At 44.1% G+C, this 22,163-nt stretch overlaps 1 protein-coding gene across 2 annotated transcripts in view; it reads right to left on the reverse strand.

The window, feature by feature from the left end:
* Window positions 1-22,163, reverse strand: part of LOC307260802 (cell adhesion molecule DSCAML1-like) — a gene marked incomplete at both ends in the record, with an annotated part of 57,525 nt that overhangs the window by 986 nt on the left and 34,376 nt on the right. The window contains 26 exons of one of the 2 annotated variants that reach the window (XM_080041124.1): window positions 72-383; window positions 810-1,010; window positions 1,196-1,348; window positions 1,454-1,572; window positions 1,727-1,757; window positions 1,903-2,058; window positions 2,625-2,912; window positions 3,351-3,539; window positions 4,377-4,475; window positions 4,655-4,818; window positions 4,973-5,090; window positions 5,712-5,865; window positions 8,063-8,217; window positions 10,320-10,475; window positions 14,411-14,596; window positions 15,676-15,916; window positions 16,426-16,496; window positions 16,616-16,783; window positions 16,890-17,018; window positions 17,128-17,224; window positions 17,755-17,954; window positions 18,551-18,727; window positions 18,830-18,949; window positions 19,123-19,407; window positions 20,251-20,523; window positions 21,435-21,731. In XM_080041124.1, the coding sequence (XP_079897250.1) occupies window positions 72-383; window positions 810-1,010; window positions 1,196-1,348; window positions 1,454-1,572; window positions 1,727-1,757; window positions 1,903-2,058; window positions 2,625-2,912; window positions 3,351-3,539; window positions 4,377-4,475; window positions 4,655-4,818; window positions 4,973-5,090; window positions 5,712-5,865; window positions 8,063-8,217; window positions 10,320-10,475; window positions 14,411-14,596; window positions 15,676-15,916; window positions 16,426-16,496; window positions 16,616-16,783; window positions 16,890-17,018; window positions 17,128-17,224; window positions 17,755-17,954; window positions 18,551-18,727; window positions 18,830-18,949; window positions 19,123-19,407; window positions 20,251-20,523; window positions 21,435-21,731 (4,539 nt within the window). The remainder of the gene's footprint in view (window positions 1-71; window positions 384-809; window positions 1,011-1,195; window positions 1,349-1,453; window positions 1,573-1,726; window positions 1,758-1,902; window positions 2,059-2,624; window positions 2,913-3,350; window positions 3,540-4,376; window positions 4,476-4,654; window positions 4,819-4,972; window positions 5,091-5,711; window positions 5,866-8,062; window positions 8,218-10,319; window positions 10,476-14,410; window positions 14,597-15,675; window positions 15,917-16,425; window positions 16,497-16,615; window positions 16,784-16,889; window positions 17,019-17,127; window positions 17,225-17,754; window positions 17,955-18,550; window positions 18,728-18,829; window positions 18,950-19,122; window positions 19,408-20,250; window positions 20,524-21,434; window positions 21,732-22,163) is intronic. The other variant, XM_080041125.1, reaches the window with a different exon arrangement.

Consider the following 22,163-nt stretch of genomic DNA (forward strand, 5'->3'; position numbering starts at 1 on the left):
AGTGCTTTAGTGGATTATATATTCATGCAGAATTCACTCTGCATGGCTCCCAATCTTCTCATCGTACTTACTTTTGTTGGCGCGGTGGGGAATGGGCACGGCCACATTTTGACGCCGGTCGTAGTCCTGCGGTTTGGGCGGGGAGGCGGTGAAGCGGCAGATGCCAGGCTCGGAGGGCGTGCTGAGCGAGGTCATGCTGTCAGCCGGGTCGTTGGTGCCCGTGGTCATCTGGTCGGAGGAGCTGTCTGAGATGAAACACTCTGTGATGGTGAACTTGGCGTGCTGCAGGTGCTCCTCCAGCTTGGCGTGCTCGTAGGCCCTCGCCAGCTCCTCGTAAGTGGAGGAGGCGCTCTCCGTCGACACCATGCTGTTGCGACCCTTATCTGAAAATAAATAAATAAATGTATTCATTAATAATTGCATAAGCTAAAGGTGGAATATATATATTTTCTCCACCGTTTGGTAACCTGGTACAAGTGCAGCTGTAGATACAAATGATGTGCTTGTATATTGGGCTCAGAAATATCCAAGACTTTTTGCTATTTTCTTTTTTTTTTGGTATTTTAACCTTTTTTTATTGACGGTTGAGAGGAGAGAGTACAGAGTGGAAATAGGGAGAGAGAGAGAGGGAAATGACATGCAGTAAAGGTCAAAGGGTCGGACTCGAATCCTCGACCACTGCTATAAGGACTGAACCCATATACGCTCTACCCACTATGCCAATACTATTTTTTTTATAAAAGAACTGCCCTAGTGTAAAAGATGAAAATATCATACTGCGTCAGTGGTACTGGCTCAGGTTGACTCACCGGTGTCTTGCGAGAGGCTGGCGCTGTAGCTGTCACTCTCGGTGGCGGTGATGCCGTGAGAGCCCATCGTCCGCCAATCGGAGGTGAGAGTTCGCGCGGAGGCCGTCGACTGGCTCTGACTGGGCCGGCTCAGTGTCCACTGGCTGGAGTATCTGTTCCTGGAGCTGTGTGCTGATTTGATACTCTTTCTGGACACAGGGTCTAAAGGGAGGTCACAATGATTAGGGAACATGCATGATTTGACTGTCAGGAAAGATCAAAGCTTTCACCTGGATTGACTTGCTCAGAGCTTTTTTTTTATCACATTGAAAGCTGTGATACTCATTGCAAAAAATCTTAAAAAATACAATTAAAAAGAAACAAAAAAACAAACAACAACAACTCACTTGTGCCTGGTCGGATGTCTGACATGTCAATCAAAGGCCCCGAGTTCTGGATAAGGGCTTGGTGGTGCAGAGACACGCCTGTGCAGAAGTTCTGCGTATTCACCGATTGGCTGAACTCAGTGTCTGTCACTGGCACCGCTGCTTTGTCCTCCCCTGTTACGGGCATGGGGAAAAACAAGTTTTATAAAATGGGTTAATTAGTTGATAAAAGACGCTGATAAATGAGATTTTGCGTCGCTTTCAAATTCAGCCACATGCCTATCTGTTTGATGCCCTCCTTGTCCTCGATAAGCAGCTGCACACGTGGGATGTCGATGTGGAGCCGCGGTCCTTGAGGAGGGCCCTTCACCGGAGTGTCTATACTGCGATTGTTCTTGCTGTAAACGCACAAGGAAAAGGACTCGCATCAGTCAGACTCTTGTAAGGTTTTCCAAAAAAAATTACGAGGCTGACCTTTGTGAAATATGACTTCCTCTATATGCAGCAGTCATAAAAACTTAAACTATATGCTCATAAAAAGCCGACTCTTACCTGATAAGCATCTCTGCCAGGCTCTTGGCATCTATAAGAAGGACAATATCTTAATTAGATTATTGTTGGCTTGGGAGGATAATCGCTTCAACCTGTCACTCCATGTTACATTAATCCATTATACAAAATGAAACGGATCTCTCTCTCTCTCTCTGAACTCTTTACGTTCCGCTCACCTCTCAATCGTTTAAGCCTCTTCTCCTTGCGTTTCTTGCGGATAATGAAGAGCAAGGCGACGCCCAGAGTGACCAGGATGACGGGGGAGCCGATGGAGAAGAGTTTTTTCACATCGTCCCCTTCTCCTCGAGCTGATTTAATAGGAGGGATTGTACCTGCACAGGGAGGAAGAATGAAAGAAAATGGTTGAAGGCCCTGTAAACCGAAAATCCACAAAATCCTTCTAACTATGTAATTTAGGGAGTAAGTTGTATGATTGTAAGCTTCTGAAGGAGTTAGGCATATTTATGAATCCGAATGAAAGATATTGTCATTTCAGTTTGATAAATGTACAGAAATTCAGGTTCAGATGAGGCGGGCTGTGCTCTGGTGCTTATTACACAATAAGTATTTTGAACCAATCATGGCAGTTCTTTGCCTGAACATTCTATAAAAAAATGATGTTGCCATGGAGAATGTTTGATATGGCCACGCCCACACAGTCCTGTCAAACGATCTATACGGTGAAATAGCTTCTTCTTTTTATACTTAGTCATATAATATTCATGAACATTTATTTTCAATCAGATTTTTGTAAAAGCCCATGAAAAACACCCAACTTTGATATCATATATTGACTTTTACTATTTTAGACCAGGTTTCAAGAGGCACGAACTGAAGTGAATTTTAACGTGAGATTGTGTAAGTGACGTGTAAGGTGTGTAGGAGACAAAGCACTCACTGCCGTCATAGTCAGTGGTGGCAAACTGGGAGCTCTGGTTGCCACACCCGGCGCTGTTGCAGGCCTTCATCTTCAGCTCGTACCAGGTGGCCTCGCGCAGCTCGCTGAGGAAGAGCTGAGTGGTAGAGTTTGCCTTGAGGCTCTGCCAGGCCCACGTGCCTTTAGGCCTGAAGTCCAGCATCATGTCAGTGATGGGACAGCCACCGCTGGTCCAGCCCTGCAGGTTGATGCCCGCGTGAGTGGAGTTGATGTGTGTGAGCAGCGGCTGATCTTTGTTGAACACCGGTTCTGTAGAGAGAAGAACAGTGGTAAAGGCAGGTGGTTAGAGAGGTAATGCAAAAGGATTCCACTTATATAGCGTTTTTTTCCCTGGTTTTTCACAGACCCAAAGCGCTTTACATTGTTTTGTACACATTCACCCATTCATAAACCGATAGCAGCAGCTACCACGTAGGGTGCAAGCTAACTATCAGGAGCAATTCAGGGTTCAGTGTCTTGCCCAGGGACACTTCGACATGTGGCGGGGAGGCAGGGGATCGAAGCACCGACTCTGCAACGACCGCCCTACCCGCGTCGCCACAGCTGCCCATGTGACAATGTTACATGCTTTCAATGCCAATGGTCTAATCAGGATTTCTTCCTAATGCATCTTAAATGGGAAATTAGAAAAAACAATTGGATTCTGTTTTGAGACAGTGTGTGGCCCTTTTGCTTCCAACCCCTCACCTCTTCCGTGTGTCTTAGCCTCGATGATCTCACTGATGCGCCCTGATCCCACGCTGTTCTTGGCCGCCAGCTTGACCTTGTACCAGGTTCCACAGCGCAGGTTGTCCAGCCTGAAGGAACGCTCAGTGGAGCTGATGAACACGTCCCTCCATTCCTCTGTGTTGTCCACAGAATACTGCAGCACAAATCCTGCCGAATCAAACATCCTCATGTCAAACACACGTCATTTATCGAATCAATCAAATCAAACTTTATTTATACAACTCTTTTCATGCAACTACCCAACCCCCCCCCCCCCCCCCAGTACATTTCAGAAAATTACACTCAATACAACAGAACTCAAAAAACCTAACTGAATAAAACAAGATGAAGTAAGAGAATGGATCAATAGAACAATAAAACAGAAAATGGGGAAACGCTATCGAGAACACTTTGAGGAAACACCAGAAGATAACCTTCGGTTGTATTAAAAGAAATGTTAAGTGACTAAAATAAAAAATACAGAATATTAAAAAGATAAAATAATCAATTATTAAAAGTTAAAATAAGTTAAAAAAAATACTTTAAAAAGATAAATAGCAAATAAATTGCAGGAATTTAGAGGAGGAGGACGACGAAATAAATTAATATAAAGTTGCTAAATAAGTAAAAGTTTATATAAAAACATTACATTAATAATAATAATAATAAAAGTGAATAAAAATAAAAATTATAAATAAAGTGAATATCAAAAATATTAAGATTGCAAAACAAGTAAAAGAAAATACTATAAAATATACCAATATATTATAATTATAGAACAAGACTGCGGAGGATTTGCTGCTGCTAGATCTGTTGGACACCAGGGGGCAACCATCGGCTACAATCGGCTCTAATTTGACTTCCACCCAGAAACACTGTTTACACTGTAATGTGCAGCATTAGTACAACTGATGTCAAAAATGGGTGAAAAACACTGCCAAATACCTCTCAAAATCTGCTGGCTATTTTTCAGGTATTTTTGCAGGTGTTTGAGGAGTATATTACCTCTGATGGAGCTTCCCCCGTTGTCCCCAGGGATCCAGGCCAGGGTGATGGAGGAGGTGGAGGTAGTGGAGACGGTCAGTCGAGGCTGATCAGGAGGAACTGGACACACACACACACACACACACACACACACACACACACACACACACACACACACACACACACACACACACAGACAGTAACTCAACAACAGATCAGAAAAAAACTCGCCGAGCAAACACGTCCTCCTCCTGGTTCGGTCCCACATAAATACAGTACACCTCTTGTTTCTTTCTCACCTTGCACCACCAGATTGACTATGATGGTGTCAAAGCCCAGGGTGTTTGTGGCCGTGCAGGTGTAGTACCCAGAGTCCTCTGCTTTGACCTGACGTAGCACCAGTGTGCCGTTGGATAAGATCTGCCGTTGGCTGTCGGCTGTCACTGGACTGGCAGAGTCCTCACTGAAAAAAATTAAGAAATACAGACAGGTTACGGACTTTTAATCTCATCCCACAGTAAGACAAGTTTTTCTTCTCCCCCCCCACTCATGAGCAGCAGTATCTGTCTGTTTGAGTCATGGTGCTGACATGTAAGTGTTATATGATGAACTCTGACCTGTCTTTGGTCCATTTAATTGTGGGGGCGGGTTCTCCCACAGAGCTGCAGGGCAGACGCACTTCCTTCATCCAGGGAGTGGTAACCGTGCCCCCAAAGGACAGGATCTTACCCGGGACTGCACACAAGAAAGAAAGAAAGTGAGCCAATGGAATCTTGTACGCATAATCTGACATATAGATGAATGATAGATACACCAAGACAAAAAAAAAACAGCTTTCGATGCTCTTTCAAACATGTCTATTTTTTTTTTTACTTTCAAATGTCTAACTGCCCGCCTGTGCTGTCAGCTGAAAGCCTGGCCCAGTTTTTACCTAGGGGGCAAGACCTTTTTACTCACTGCTGAGGGAATAAAAAAGCTGCAGTTCAGTGTTTTAGCGTCGCCCCTCCCTCTAACCCCTCTCACTTTCAGTCTATCTCTTCTCCATAGATCCTCCCCCTCTATTGATTCCCTGCCTGCTACCGCTCTCCCCAAGGGTCATTTTACTGGATAGGCCCTGTTCATCACCACATAATTAACAACAGCGGTTCTCGCAACATAGCCGCTACTCAATCGATAGCGCGGCTGTCAATCAATAACCTGGAGAGCAGACGGGAGCGCGAGAGGGAGAGAGAGTGATGAATGTGATCCGTGCACTGGAGTATCATGTTGGCGTTTTTCATAGCCATCTTTAGAGCGCCCTCCCTGGTAACCTTTACAAAATACCCCTTTACCCTTCTCCTCGCCCCGAGCACCCACCTTTCCCAGCAGGCTCCACTATGACCTTTGAGCTGATGTTGCCTCGCCCCGCAGTTGTCACGGCGGCAGACCAGATGTGGTACTGTTTGCCACGGGAGAGGTGCGTGATACGGTAGAAGAGCATCTCCGGGTTGGCCTCGTACTCACTGGGCGCCTGTTGATCACATAGCGACACAACAGGCTTAGCTCTTGAAACACGAAAGTAAACTATACTGTATTTAACCTGTAGACGTGTTATAGGTGAAACATTACAAATGTGTATTTAGAGGACAGCAATTAGATTACAATTACAATTCAAGATTTTCTCACCACAGACATTTTAACTTATGACAAGTAGGAAAAGCACACATGTTACATATAACTTAAACGATGGCTCCGTTCTATTCAAGGGTTCCAGTGAGTCATGCCAGTGAGCCAGCAGACTTCACCTGAGGCAGCTAAATGGAATCCAGACATCATTATTAAAATGTTTACATGATGATTGTTTGTGAAACACATTTGATTTTTTGGGAAATTTTATAGTTGGGAATGAACAGAAATATTGTATATTTTCAGGTGGACTCTTTCTATTTATATGTGTAACATGTTAACACATTTCCTTAAATTATTTTTGTGATCATTGATATTGTACTTTTTTTTACACATTAAAGTCCTTAAAGCATGGATTTTCTTTCTTAACCATTTTGTAGCCTTATTGCTCAATTTGAATTTATGCACGCAGATGTTCTTTCTGCTTTATTATTTACAGTGTGTTTCTCACCTATGAATGACCTCTATGTTGATGTGGACTGCCCTGTGACGTCTATTCTGAAAACTATACGAGTCACTCTGGTGATTGCTATTGCATTGTTCATGTATCCTGAAGCGGGCTCCAAACCTTGATCAGTAGAATTTTGACTCAAATAATTGTAGATGTAAATGTCATTTTGATGGCAGTGATTGATGATTTTATTTCCCATTGACACACAAGTTGAATATGTGTTTTAATCAATGTAGTTATTTTATTTAATGTTTCGAGTGTTTCAAAACTGTCACAAAGAGGTGACACATTGAAGAAATACATGCAATAAAAAAAGGCCTCAACATTTATTGTGTGGGTTTCCCCTTTTAAACCCCCATTCTTTTTTAGGTACAAGAGAATTAAACCACGGGGGTTCGGAAAAATCACATTCTAGGCCTCAATACTGGATTAAATGATGTGTTCCTGTGGATATTTTCCCCTACAAACGCGTCTTTGAGAGGAAACTCACACGCACACACACCTGCAGGCACACAAACACACACACGCATTGCCGAGGCGCCGCGCACAAAACCACTGTTTTCCCCTCAAGTCTATCCTCTGTTCTATCTCTTTAATCTGTTCATCTCTCAGTGTTCATCTTCAATTCCTTCACCATTTGCTTTTCCCTCTCTCTTCCTCTATCGCTCTATGTCTAGCTCAGTGAAGAGGAGAGAATGGGGGGGGGGGCATGGGGAGGGAGGGTGTGTTTGTGTGAGTGAGTGTGTGTGTCTGTGTGTGTGTGTAAGGGGTGCGTTCGAAAAATTCCTCCAGCAAAGCGGTGGTGTTGTGGTGGTGATCCAGGGAGTGATACAGGGAGATAATGAAAAGACGGACAAAAGCACTCTCATCTCGATGTGACTGATACCCTCCTCTGCTCCTCCCTTCTTCCCAGCCTGTGTCCCCCCCACACTCTCTCCCCCTCTTCCTCTTCCTCTCCCCTCATCTCTCTCTTTCTTTTTTCTCTTGTTCCCCCTCGGTCTCTGCCTACCTCTAATGGTGTTTCTCTTTTGCTCTCCCAACACATCCTTCCCCCCTCCCCTCCCTGCCCGTGCTCATTTACATGGCACTCATGCACGGAGAGGGAGGAGTATTTGTGAATAATAAGAAAGTGAGATTCTAGCCCTGATATGAGATTTTTTACCGTGTGCTGGTGTGTGTGTGCACATGATCTAACCAAAACTGAAATGCCGCACATGCGTGTATAAATAGAAAAATGTTGAAATGTTTCTGTCTGTGTGTGTGTGTGTGTGTGGGGTGTGTGTGTGAATGAGTGTGTGCGTTTCTTATGCGGCAGTGTGCATGTGTGAGCTTGTTCTCTGCTTCATTTGCATATCTACGTCTCATCACGTTGCCAAGACAACCTCATCTGTTCATCTGGGAGGGCAGGAAATAAAGCGATGGTGCAAACGCAGTGAAAGAGACACGCGCGAAGATACACACACACACACACACACACACACACACACAGGTTCAATTAATAAAAGTGGTTACAAATAACCATGTCCAATGATAGATATATTAAGTTCCCCTGCTTTTCTCAATCACCTACAACATTTTCTACTGGCCCCCATTGAGTCCCACTTACCGGCTGTCCAGACCCCGGACTGGAGCAGTAGATGGTGTACTTGCGGATAACACCGTTGGGTTTGTGAGGGGGCAGCCATGACACAACCACACTACTGGGAGAGGAGGGAACTGCCTTGATGCCAGCCGGTGGACCAGGAACTAAAGAAAACACAAAGGGACATCATCAAAAGTGTGCATACATGTGCATGTGTGTGTGTGTTTGATTGTGTGTGTGTCTGTTTGATTGTGTGTGTGTGTGTGTGTGTGTGTGTGTGCGTGCTTGCTGGGTGTCGGAGGCCTATTAAAGTGAGCAGGCTTGTTTGTTAAGATTGTTAGTCTTATCCTGCACTAAGCCGCTCTTGGAAGAACTCCCTTTGGAGTGGACGGCGGCGACATATGTTCAGTCAGACATCGGTCAGCAGTTCTAACTCTGTGACACCCAGCGTACTCTTAACTCTCCAACCAACCGCAAACAGATTAGACGCCAGTGTCTGATCCTCTGCTAGCCACTTCAGCGTGCCACTGGACACCACCACTTAATACTCCATGTAAAAAGGCGTGGGAAGGATTTAAAATGGATGCGCACTTTACACAAAAAACAAAAAGCACTTCAGGATGCTGGATACTGTGAGAGGTGAACAATACTGCTTTTGTCACATTGGCCTTACTGTATTGGGGTTCACAGTGTTAAGCCTATTCAGGCCCACACCATAAATATGACCTAGGTTTGACAGTGGGCCTCATCTAGGGGTCTACAGAAGAAACTACCGCAGTGTAAGACCCAGCTCTCTGAATCCTTTTATGTGAGGGCCCCCCACCATCCAGCCATTCAACCAGCCCATGCCCCCTCTGACTCTTTCATCTTACACATTACACGAACGAGGATAAAAACAACACAAACTCTAAAAAAGGATGTATGTAGCGAGAGAGGTTTTTTAAAAGAGGGAGGCGGGGATGAAAGCATGGGGTGAATGATGGCTGCAGTTCTTGGGGCCTAAGGGGAGTGATGAAGACAACGCTGGAGGTGGTGTCCGGGAGTGGCAAAGGGAGGCAGTCACATCATTATCATAACTGGACCTTTATGTCAAAGTAGGAGTGGTAGTGGGAGGGGGTGAGAGTTAAGTCCCATCTGGTGCCCAAAATCTGCCCAGGACTCCAGACAGACAGACTGACAGTCAGCTCATTCTGTGTCAGGAAGCAATGAACGCCCCCGACCTGCGTGAATATATTATCCACCGTTGGAGCCAATCAGAGGAGTATACGTCACAGGGAGATCCTAATACACTCATCCCTATACACAAAGAATGCAAGCCCACTTAAAACGGGCTCAGAAAAAAAAATCTGGCTATGACATTTCTATTATCTTTTTTTTCAAGGCCTTTGATTTGTTTTTTTGTCAGCGAAGAATAGGTTGTGTGATCACTTCCTTATCTTTCCATCTTCAAACCCCAGGCACCTCCTCCCTCTCCCCTATAAAGAGGCATGGATCCGGCTGTAATCCCGCCTCCAATGGTGTAAACACAAAATTAATTCTCTCTAATCCAAGAGGAGTTAATCCCTATGCCTATGGCAAAAGGGGCTGGTGAAAATAAAGGAGAAAAAGATGTAGGCCCGGGCTGATGGCTGACTCCTGGATGCTATATGCTCCCCTCCTCTCCCCACCCAGTGTCTCCCGCCAGCCCTCCCTCAGCCCTGAGCTGTGGACCCAAAGCCTCTTAATTCTCATTAGCACCACTAATGGAGCTTCCAAGCATAAATGAGCTTTTGTCATGGGTTTGAGATAAAGCCCAGCACCCCTTTTATTCAATATCCACCCATTTACCCTCACGCCATACACTGTGCAGGCAAAGTTAACGCTCCTTCTTTATTTTTTTTTATCTTCATAAACGTTCTTTTCAAAACAATTAAAGGTGGAGTCAGCGATTCTGGAGAATTCTTGTTCTCATGATCCGCAACCAGCGCTGAAAATAGAAATCTGGTGTTAATACACACACAGCCTAGGCAATGTAGACTGATATGTAAACAAAGGGTATGTAAACAAAGGGGACCCACCGCAGCTAGCAACATACCTGTTTACAGAGCCTAGGCGGTGAATTACTGTAACACATGATTTCTTTTCAGCGCACACCCAGTACGGACAGTAGCCGATCGTATTCACTACTTTTGACAACAAGCATTCTTCAGTATTGCTGTCCACACCTTTAAGTTAAATTTGCTCACTTTTTGTTTTTGTGTTAGTGTTTGTGTGCATGCATACTCACGGTCCTCGCGGGTTTGGATATACAGGACGTTGCTGCGGACTCCATCTCCAGCTTGTGTGTAGGCCAGCACCTGAACACTGTAGTTGGTGAACTTCTCCAGCCCTCGCAGCTCCACCTGTTCACGTTGGGTGGTGATATTCTGCATCTCTCCCCATTCTAAGTAGGACAGGAGCGGAAAGCTTTTTTTTTAAAGAGCACTCATGGTTATCTGGTGGACAGACAACAAAACATATTTCTTTGCTGCCAACATTCTTTGCTGAATATGCTTTGGTGGAAATGTGACTACTGCCTGCTGTGACCCACGTTTTCTTAGGTTTGTAGGCGACAGATGCACTTGGTTGAGATTAAGAAAAAAAAAAAGATTGACTTTATCTCTCCGCAGTCCTTCCCTAACCTTAACATAGTGCTTAACTAGCCCAAACAGAAAAGTAAATTATGGAGCTTTTGTTGTCATTATCTGGACAACATTTTCCATAAAACACATTTGCTTTTGCATTTGAATGTGAACTTAGTTTTTAGCAAACAGCATTGAACAGACATTGGTCCACAAACGCACTTGACAACTGTGCTTCATCAACCATCAAAACTGATGGTGATAAGAATCTAAGACACAAAGAAACAAGCGTACACAAAAAGGGCTGGGTGATAAAACAATAATTAATGATAATTATCCCTATATACAGTATTTTTCTTAGTTAGAATTTAGAGGGGGGCTCTAATGCACCTTGACTGTTAGTTGGCACCCACTAGTAAACAGTATAAGAGAAACAGCCAATCCTGTTGCAGGATAGAGATAGGCTCGAGTGATGGGTTTATACTTGGGAGCAGATTAAAAATAATGGTGAAATGACTGACAGCGACAAAGAAGAAACATTTTGTGCTGAAAGCAGGACGAAGCAATCGTTCACAAGATGAAATGTTGCTCAACTTATGTAGTTGTATTGTAGAGTTATTTTGGCTTTTTATCATCTAAAAAAAATCTTAGCAGCGCGTACAACATTATTCCATATAAGAACACACAGAGTTAGAAATTACAGTTTAACTGCCATAAATATAATTTCTCTAATTAGGGGAGAGTGGCCTAAATTGTGCCACTTTTTACTCAAAGTGACTTTAAAGTGAGGCCTTGACAGTAAAGTCTCCAACTCAAATATGTACATATATTTCAGGGTGTTGTGCATCCCTGGCAATAAAAACTTTGGATCTGGAATAAAATGTTGAAGAAATATAGCTTTCGGAAAAAAAGTTGTCTTGTGGCACAATTTGCCCCCTGTGTGGTATAAATTGTGCCACAAGAGAGAATACCATGGGGTAAATTGTGCCATTGATATATATCTCATAAACTGTAATGCAAGACAAATCCATTAGACAATTACTTATTTAAGGTTTATTTAAAGTAAAGTTTACAAAGATTGAAGGACAATTTTCTTAAACAAGGCCTAGCAGATCTAGGTGGTTTTACCTGCTAAGCTCACAATGACAAAGTCACCATCACCATCTTTCTGGCCATCTGAACTCTCATCAGTGGTGTCGTTAAGTGAAATGGAGATGTCAGTCTCTTCTGAGCTACTGTAGACAATCACTTTCTTTTGGTGACCAGCGTATACAGCCATGCCAATGGCACAACTCTCAGAAATGTACTTTGCACTAGCTGCTCCGCCCTTGTAGAACCAACTGCCACCTGGCATATGCGATTCCCCCTCCATTTCTGCCTTTAAATCAAGGTTCATAACCCATATGTACACCCTGGTTTTTCCTCCCCATTAACTATCTTACCTCTGCACTACTATCTTTGTTTATATGTGGATGTCTGGGCTTTATGTCTTTTATTTTGGTTATTGTTATTTTACCTTATTTTTTTACCTACTGAATGCACTATGTAAAGCACTTTGGACAGTGCAAACTGTTATAAATGTGCTTTTATAAATACATTTTACTTACTTACTTACTTACTTGGAACTCACCTAGGCCCTCTGGCACAAATCACCCCATCCCCAGAATTTTGGATAATAAGCATGATGCAGCAGTATAGGGCTGACATTGTGCTAACTATATAGACACAAAGTGTAGCATACTAAAGCACTAAAACATGTGTCAAATGTTTTCAAACGTGTCTATAATTGTTCAGACACAGTAATCAAAAAACCTTGATCATGGAAATTTTACTTTGAAAACAGTTTTTTTAGCTTAAAGGCATCATAGGAGATTATCTGCAATATGCACTTTTTAATATGTTGTGAAAAGTGCTTTTTACACCCCAACAGCAATAAATGACTTATGGGCAATGAAAAAGAAACGAAAAACCCCCAAATTCTGTACCTTCTATAAACCTGTTAAAATGCTGACCAATCGGAGACGATGGACCCGTATCTAAAGAACCAATCACAATCCTGCGCGTTCTCTCCCCTCTGTGTGCGAGCCTGAGCGCGTTCACGGAGGGCAGAGAAAGCGTTCGTGCCATATCGTAGTAGGCTACCTGGCAGTGGACTAGACTCGTGACTTGAGCCTTTTGACTTGACAAGACTTGCTACTTTCCCCAAAACCCAAAGATTAAAAAGTAGGCTATATTTTTAAGTAGGCTACTGCTCTGTATCTTTCATCATGTAGCCTAGTGTAGTGGAGGAAACTGGTGGATGTCGCCTACCGGTACCGCGCTGATCTGCTTATCACTGGTTTCACTTCAGAGGTGTCGGCCAGAACACCACTTAAGGCCAAAAACGTCAGACTATAAGCATGAGAAGAGGAGTATGGTTTTTCCGCTCTTTATTTTCCTTCTTTCACAGGCACAGCAGCATAGATCGCAGGAAAAGAGACACAGGCTTACATTCCGCTCGTGAGGAGACGTTAGAACAGCTGTTGCGACCTGCGAATCGCGGCCGTCAATAACATCCATAAACTGTAACTTATAACAGCGATCGGGACTGCATGTACTTAGGCCTACTCACACACGGGTGATTCACATACACGTTTCAACTGTGTCGACTACTGCGGCAACATGCGCGCGCCGCTCACACACCTGACCGAGAGAGAAGAGAAAAGGAAACTTACTAGAGAGACCCTCCGGCCGACTGACGTCACGGCCACTAACTGACAGCTATACTGTCATCCACACTGAACAAAACTCATCTCAACACTCTATAAGAAATAACAACACTGTAACCTATAAACTTTGGGGCCTTTTCTGCATGTAGCCTATGTGTGAGTGTTTGTGTGTGTGAGTTAAATGTTAACAATCACTGGTAAACAGTGCAATTGGGAAGTGCAGCCAGCAGCGCTCGTGCACGGCTGTGTGTCGAGGGGTGGGGGAGGGAGTCCCGAGGGGAGAGGGAGGAGTTAAACGGAACTCCGAGGACAAGCTAATTTCAAATCATGCTAGCTCTCTCAGATCGTACAGTATAGCTTTAAATGTGCTTATATCTTATTCCATGTTTCTCCTTTCTTTACAGGATGAGTTAAATGGATGGCTCTTCTTAAATATGTGGTCACATTTCCAATTTCTTCTATGGTTTTCTAGAAACAAGGGGTGGCACAACTTCCCCACCGGCACAACTTAGGCCACTCTCCCCTATTTAATATTTTTTGTTTACATATATTTATTTAATTGTTTTTAAATTAATGTTGAGTTCTCAATGTTAATTAGGAACTAATTCATGTTGCGTTGCACACAATCCCTTTAAGGTGCCAAAGCCAAAAACACACGACTGGAAGTTATACTCTGTCCAGAGGATCAGAGGAGTTCTAATATTTTTTTTCATTTTAATTTTTGAACCGGGGTATTTTCAAGTGAACTCCGTCTACTACCTTCTGGTTTCTTCAACTTTCTCTCAGGCGCAACATGAAGCCTTTACACTTATCTTGACAATTATCCATATTGACTGCCATCACTATTTTTATCGTGGTAAAATCATTGGCCATATCACCCAGCCGTACACACAAGGACAATTTCAAAGACACACAGGAACAGGAAGTGCTTGACGAGGAAGGTGCAGCAGACACACATTAACACATTCTGACTTCACAACACTGACAGAGAGGAAAGTGGATGGGTGGGCGGGTTAGGTAAAGTATAGAATGAGATAGGTGATAATTACTCTGCATTGGCCACTGGGCCTGGCCCCCACAGCACCCACCTCCGTCAGGGAAGAGGGACCAAAACACAACGCGGTAGCCTTTCAGCACACCGTGCAGTGTCAGCCGTGGAGGCTCTGCCCATGTGATCACCGCCTCGTCTGACGTCACGGAGATGGCTCGCACGTTCTGCGGTGGCTCGCTGGGCACTGGAGAGAGAGAATGGGAGGCAAGTGTTAGAAGTGCAAATATATGTTTCCTGAGACTCTACCATGGTCTAGCATGGTAAAGACAACTACCCAACACAAACAACCCACAGGCATTATGCTGAAATAAATACGTCAAATAAATGTAAAGCTTAAAGATAGCTTGTGGTTCAGTGCTATAACTTTTAGGCCACGGGAGAGAAGCAGAGGAGGCTTCGGAGGGAGGAAGAGCACTGGGAGACAGCAGAATGAATAGTAAAGCAGCTACACCTTAAGGGGTTAACATTTAGATGAAGAGGGTGAGGTGGGCTAATCTGAAAGAAGACAATCCTCGTCTTCAAGGTAATTGCAGCTGTAGGAGCGGCTACCTATATGGACAATTACCATCACTATTACTGTTACCATGGTCAGGGTTGTTCATTATTACTGCCCACAAAGACAGGGGAGGGTCCATGAATTTCTGTCTAATAGGGAGGATCAGAAAATAAGAAATAAATAAAGATGCAAAATAGTGGACGGGGAAAAAGGAAGAGACTGGCAACCAATGGAAGAAGAGGAAAAGGAGGCAGAGTGGGCAGACATTTAGAGAGTAATGGGGTTCCTTGTTCCTCTCTCGCTCCCTACCACCCTAATGAGGGTGCTAATTAAAGTCAGAAGAAGAATGGGGGGATGTGCTGCAAATCTTTTTCAACCATTTTTTTTTTTGTGTGTGTGCATCTTTGTCTACATATAATGTATGTTAGCTGTGTTCATTTGGGTGTCCCCCATTCTGTTGCCCTGACTCTATTTTACATTATTTTTGACGAATCAATAAGATATGCTTTATGCTAATCAGGGCTCGCATTCAGACCTAACGTTCGTCCCTAAGTGGAAGGTAGCTTCTGATTGGTTCATGTAGTCATCAATCTAGCCTCCAGTCAGACCGGGCCCTCCCCACTTCAAGGCTAGATTGATGACTACATGAACCAATCAGGGTAATACCTTTTGTCTTAACACACTCTCCCCTTGTCTAACAGTCCTCTCTCTCTCAGGTGTGTCCAAACTCCCTTTAAGTTTATCTTGCCATCTCCTGGCTCTCTCACCATCTTCCAATGTGGTAGCGTTGATCTCAGTACTGGAGGGGCCTGTCCCAGCTCTGTTGAAGGCCTGGACCACCACCCCGTACTGGGCATACTTCTTGAGGTTGTCCAAGGTGTACACTTCACTGTCTCCCGTAGCTTTCATCTCCACGATGCTGTACTGGCCGTTGCTGCCTGGACCGTTCTCTCTGTAGCCGATCTGGTAGCCTCGGATCACCCCGTTCTGCAGCTCCTTCTTAGGAGCCTGAAAGGAATATGGTGATAACGGTTTATACAACAATGCATTAGGATCAGCGTGCAACTTGCAACCAGGTCATTTTGGAAAATTTGGAAGAAATACACAATCAGTAAATATCCGAGTTTGATTTCAAAACTGTTTGCACGGCAACTGATACTTTCACCAATGTGTATTGTTTATCTCAAAATGATTTGGCCACCTTTGTCAGGTTATATCCTTTGTCGTTTTTTAACAAACTTATGCAGATTGTGTCACAATTTCTCACATTGTAATGTGTTGATAAATTAGACATTTAACCATATAGCGAAAGACATAGAGGAGACATATTCAGTTTACAGGACAAATGAGTGATGGTTTTTGGTAAGAATATTTATATTTAAATTACCTGTTGTGCTGACAAATACAGATGTGCATAGAGTATTTTATATTGTTTTGCAATGTATTTTATATTGTTTTGCAATGCTCTGCTTATAAAAATAAGCACTGTGCAACAAAAAACATGATAGTGATCTTACCCTCCATGTAACCCGTATACTCTGAGATGTCATCGGTGTGAGGATTACTTCCATCGGTGGCCCGTCAGGCGCTGTTGATAGAAGATGTTAGGCAAAGGGGTTACATTCAACATTCATAGCCCTATTCTAGAAAAAGTCAAGCAAATGTGGAAAAATGTGAGGTTCCTAGAGGTTAAAAACAATCACTTACGAGCTTCCTCAGTACTGATAGTGAGCTCTTTGCTGGGAAGGCTGCGGCCAATCTTGTTGTAGGAGTACATGCGGATGCTGTACACACAGGCCGGGTGCAACTCCACGATGTTGGCCTGGTTGTTGGTGGGTGAGATGTTCCTGGTTGTGTACATGTGATCCCAGGAGTCTGTGAAATTAAAAAAAAAATATGAGAGATGATATTATTTTCAGACATGTATCTTTTAAAGAAAATTTTTGATGGGTGCAATATATTTCAAATTTAGGAAACCTACCCGACTTGTTTTTGTACTCGATGTCATAGCTGGTGATGATGCTGTTGCCGTCAAACCTTTGGATCCAGCGCAGATTCATGCTCCTGTCTTTCACCTCCCTCACTTCCAGTTCAGGGGGGTCTGGTGGTTCTGTGTGTGTATGGGTGAGAGAGAAAGATAGAGGAGGTGAACACTTTGCAAAACCAACCTGTTTGTGAGATGTGTGTGCAGTTAGTATATATGCATGAGAGATATATACCTTGCACAGTGAGTTGGATAAGTCCTCGACCCTCTCCATAGGAGTTGATGGCATGACAAGAGAAGAAGACAGAATCTCCCCTCTCGGCTGGGTTCAGCTGTGAGCATCAACACAAACAAACAAAAAAGTTCCAATGTGACAAAAGATATATATTGTATATAGATGTATATTGCACAAAGGACAGAAGCATGTGTCACATGTGTCACAAGACTCCTTTGCAATAATACAAATAAACCAACAATTTTCGGAAATTCAATATCTTGCTAAGAAATAAAATATGAAGCTGCAGCCGGTTAGGTTAGCTTAGCATATAGAATGAAAACAGGGGTAAAAAGCTGTCCTGGCTCAGTCTAAAATAAAAATAAAATAAAAAACGCTGTTCCCCCGATTTTCCCAGATTCCAGTCTTTATCAAAAGCTTCCCAACATTTCGAACTTAGATTAATAGCTGAGAGACATTATGCAGCATTATTGACTTCATGTGCCTAATGTGGCCTTGTTTTAAGAAATGTACACTTTTTTACTCCACAGGAAAAAATCCTAAAACACTGGAAACATTTTGCCAAAACTGGCAGAACTGAGTTTGACATTTGGGCATTATGCTGCGGAGTTCCTTCCGGCATCTGACCTTGAGCGTAGAGATGACCTCGTCCCCCTTCTTGTTGATGGTGATGGAGTAACGTGGGTTCCTTTCTGCGTCTATCACTGTGTCTCCTCTCTCCCAGCGGATGATGATGGGCTGCTCGCCGCGCGCCGTGCAGTTCAGCTCCTTGGTCTGGCCCTTCCTCGCCATGGTGGTGTTGGGGTGGCTGGTGATCATGGCAGGAACTGAGCGGAATCAAAAAGACACGTGTCAGTGTGACCAAAAGTATTATACGGAGTAATGAGACGAGGGAACGGGGATGTGCTATTGGAAACGGACAGATATATTACAGATGTATAGACATCTCTATTTTCTTCACTTGGTTCCCCATTTTCATTTCACGCTTCAAGCCCCCGGCTGGCCCCCTCTACCTCCTCTCTCCCTGTCCGCCTTTCTCTTTTTCTTCTACTCCTCCTGATTCTTTTCCACAGACATAGATTATTGATCGAAAAAAGGGTTCCTGCGGTTTTGTTTTCATCACTAATTCATCAGCCCTTTTTCCCCAACCAAAAACATTCTGGAGCACACAGACCGGCGGCCGGAACACATCAATCAATAGCGAAGATACCCCCAGTTAAGGGTGTGCAAGAGGAGGACAGGGTTTTTCTAAGGTTCAGTACAGGCCGCACTTCGCCTGAGGCAAAAGTGCATCTTAGAAGAGCTGATTCCCCCTCCCCAAAAAGCTAGGGCTTCTCTGTGTATTCGGTATATGTGAAATCCAGGGGATGTGGTTATGAACAGAAGTGTGTTCAAGCCAAATAAAAGAATGATTGATACTTACTCTTGACAGTGAGGATCATGCTCTTACTGATGTCTGAGCCCACTCCGTTGGAGGCCTGACAGAGGTAATAACCCCGGTCATCCTCCAGCACGTGCCGGATGAGCAGAGAGCCGTTGGACATGATCTGGATACGGCCAGTAAGAGGGACTGGATGGTACTGCTGAGGGTTTCCTACACCTGCACCACACAACATCAAGTCAACGCATGCTACTGGATGCTCTTTTCCTTGTTCACATAATCTTGTTAATGCGACATTGGGAATGATGTGTAGATTTTTACCTTTGGCGTGTTTCCACATGACTTTAGGAGGTGGGTAACCCTCCACAGAGCAGTTGAGAACTCCAGCTTTGCCGTAGATACAATCCTGATTGTTGGGTTGCACCACGAAACGCGGTGGCACTGAGAAACAGAGAGATGTGATTAACCTAAATGGACGAAACTAAACTAGGGTCTAACAATAAAAGGTGTAAAATGGGAGTGTTCCTAAAATTACACATATCTCCCTCTCCAAATTAGATGTATGACCTAATTCATCATCATGCCATTCTCTCCCTCTTTGCTCAATCCCTCACCAGTAACAATCAGCTGTCTTTCCCAGCTGACGGTGGCAGCGGCGTTGCTGGCGATGCAGGTGTAGTTTCCGTTGTGCTTCAGTGTCACCTTGGAGATTTGTAGGGAGCTCATGAACTCTTTGGTCTCGATTGCGACGCCAGAGGCGGAGCCTGGAATGATGAGCTGGCCGTCTTTGTGCCAGGTGATGCGTATGGGCATGTCCCCAGATGACACCACACAGGCAATGTACATGAGCTTCCCCACTGAGGTAGAAGGGATATCGAAGGGCTGGATGAGCGGTGGCACTGGGGAGGGAGGGAGAGGGAGGGTGCAGAGAGTCAGTGTGAATAAAGGCAGCGATAGATGTGGCAGAGTGGCAGTGTGGCCATCTGGAGCAATGCTAAGACTGAGAGATAGAAGGTCATTGGCCAGTGGGCCCCCACCTCCCAGCCCCCCATCTCCTGCAGCCCATAATAGCTGCTCTGGTTAGAGTCCAATTGGCAGGAGGAAGTCATTGCGTTGCCATAGTAATGGAGGTTGGGGTGGGGGTACTACAGCTGAGACATCTGGGGGATTTAATCTAGGCTTCATTATTATTCATCTAATTAAATCAGAGACACACTCACACGCAGGCACGCGCACACACCCTTAAACACCTCTGCAGCTGCCCTGCTACCATCGTTACCCCACTCACAGACTAAACAACATACAGACGCATGCACTGAAACATAAATCCAAAAACACCATCTACCTCCGTCACGAAGCACTACCGCAAAGCCGCATTGCACAACTTTGAACACTGTTGGCAGTGACTGGGTACTCCGATATCTAGAAATCTCTTTTGCTAACATATTAGCATATTATATATTTAGCAAGAAAGGTATTAAAACAAATAATGTTGGTGATTTCCTCTGTTGTTGGGCAGATTGCTTTAAGAGACATTTTGCATTTTTGATAGGGTGATGTGTGCAAAGAAATGCCCGGAATGAGCAGGAATACCTTTTTTTTGGTAACAGTACAGGTAGATGGGGCCCTCTATCGATATATGATAAAATGGGTGTATTTGTACCCCCCACCCCCTCCTCCCAAAAAAAATTGCCCAGTGCAGTTTTATCCCTTTGGAATTCATTTGTTATGTTCACTTTTACCTTTAACAGTGACATGGACGGTCTGGTTGATTGACACCTGGGGTTGGATCAGAACGCTGCACAAGTACGTGCCCTCGTCGGCGCCCTTCTGCACGTCCGTCAGCCTCAGGGTGCCGTTCTCAAACACCACTTGACGGTGATTATCGGGCAGCTGCATGCCCTCCTTCAGCCACTTGATGGAATAGTACGGGTAGCCAATCACGCGGCACGTTATGTAGGTGTTCCTGCCCGCCACTGCGGTGATGTCCCGCATGGGTCTGATTCGGGGTGGACCTGGAGACACAGGGAAGAGAGGGAGGGGGATGGAGGGGGGAGACAGAGAGAAAGAGACACACACACACACAAACACAGAGACACAGACACACACAGAGGTCGGAGAGAAGGGCAGATGAGGTGAAGGAGGTCATGGCGGAAATAAGGGAGCAGCCAAGGAGACAGGAGGTGAAGAGATAAAGGTTGAGGGGATAGAGTGATTGGGGAAAGTTGACAGGTTGGACAGGGAGGTTAGTTATGCTCCCATTACTCAAATCCGATTGAGGATATATTGTTGATGTTTGGTCTAAATCAGATGTGCTGTGTGTCTAAGTGATGAGTGATTATGTGTATTTTTCTAAATGACCCTCAAATAAATAGATCGATAGACCGACCGACAGATAGATAGATAGATAGATAGATAGATAGATAGATAGATAGATAGATAGATAGATAGATAGATAGATAGATAGATAGATAGATAGAGAGAGAGAGATAGATAGATAGATAGATAGATAGATAGATAGATAGATAGATAGATAGATAGATAGATAGATAGATAGATAGATAGATAGATAGATAGATAGATAGATAGATAGATAGATATATAGATAGATAGATAGATAGATAGATAGATAGATAGATAGATAGATAGATAGATTGATAGATAGATAGATAGATAGATAGATAGATAGATAGATAGATAGATAGATAGATAGATAGATAGATAGATAGATAGATAGATAGATAGATAGATAGATAGATAGATAGATAGATAGATAGATAGATAGATAGATAGATAGATAGATAGATAGATAGATAGATAGATAGACATACAGTACAATAGTGATCTATGCCTCTCACTGGCCCTTGTGTGTGTTTGTATAGATTGGTGGTGTAGGGTGCATTTATATTGAAAAGCAGACAGGCACCTCTTACGTTTATGCGCGCTTGGTACTCGGCGCTACCGGCCGAGTTGCGTGCGACGCAACGATACACTCCCCCGTCCCGGATCTGCGGGCTGCTGAGGTTGACGTGCGACACGGTCAGGCCGTCCGACAGCGTGTATTGGCTGGTCTTGTAGGTGGAGTCTCTCACCACCGGCTCGTCGTCCAGGGTCCAGGTGATGGAAGGCGGCGGCGCTCCTTTGGCCGCACACATGAGGGAGAAAGGCTCGCCGGGGTTCACCACCCGCTCACTGAAGGAAGACACGATACGAGGAGTACCATCTGTAGAGAGACGTGACAGAGAGACAGGGACCGAGAGAGAAAGAGAAAGAGAGTGAAAGAGAGAGAAAGAGAGAGAAAGAGAGAGAGATACAGATGGACATAAAGACAAGGGTGGTGAGAAGAAGTTCTGATGGAAAAGAAGCATGTGCAGCAACCTGGATCTAGACTTGCTGTATGCAAACCATCTCTGCTACATTTTTTAAAAGCTATAGTGCGTAACTTTTTCATAAAAATGAATGACGGTTACATTCAAGCCATTGTGAAAAGAGTTGACACAAAAGTTGATTAAGCCTATCAGCTCCATAAAACTGTATTTCTCAGTATGGCAGCGTTTACAAACTGGTGTGACCCCCCAACACTGGTGACCCCCAACACTGGCACGGGAGCTCATAAAAATCCCAAGAGCTGCCCAAGAAATTCCAGTCGTTGTTT

This window comes from Ammodytes marinus (assembly GCF_949987685.1).
Source record: "Ammodytes marinus genome assembly, chromosome: 14".
NCBI classification, from domain to species: domain Eukaryota; kingdom Metazoa; phylum Chordata; class Actinopteri; order Uranoscopiformes; family Ammodytidae; genus Ammodytes; species Ammodytes marinus.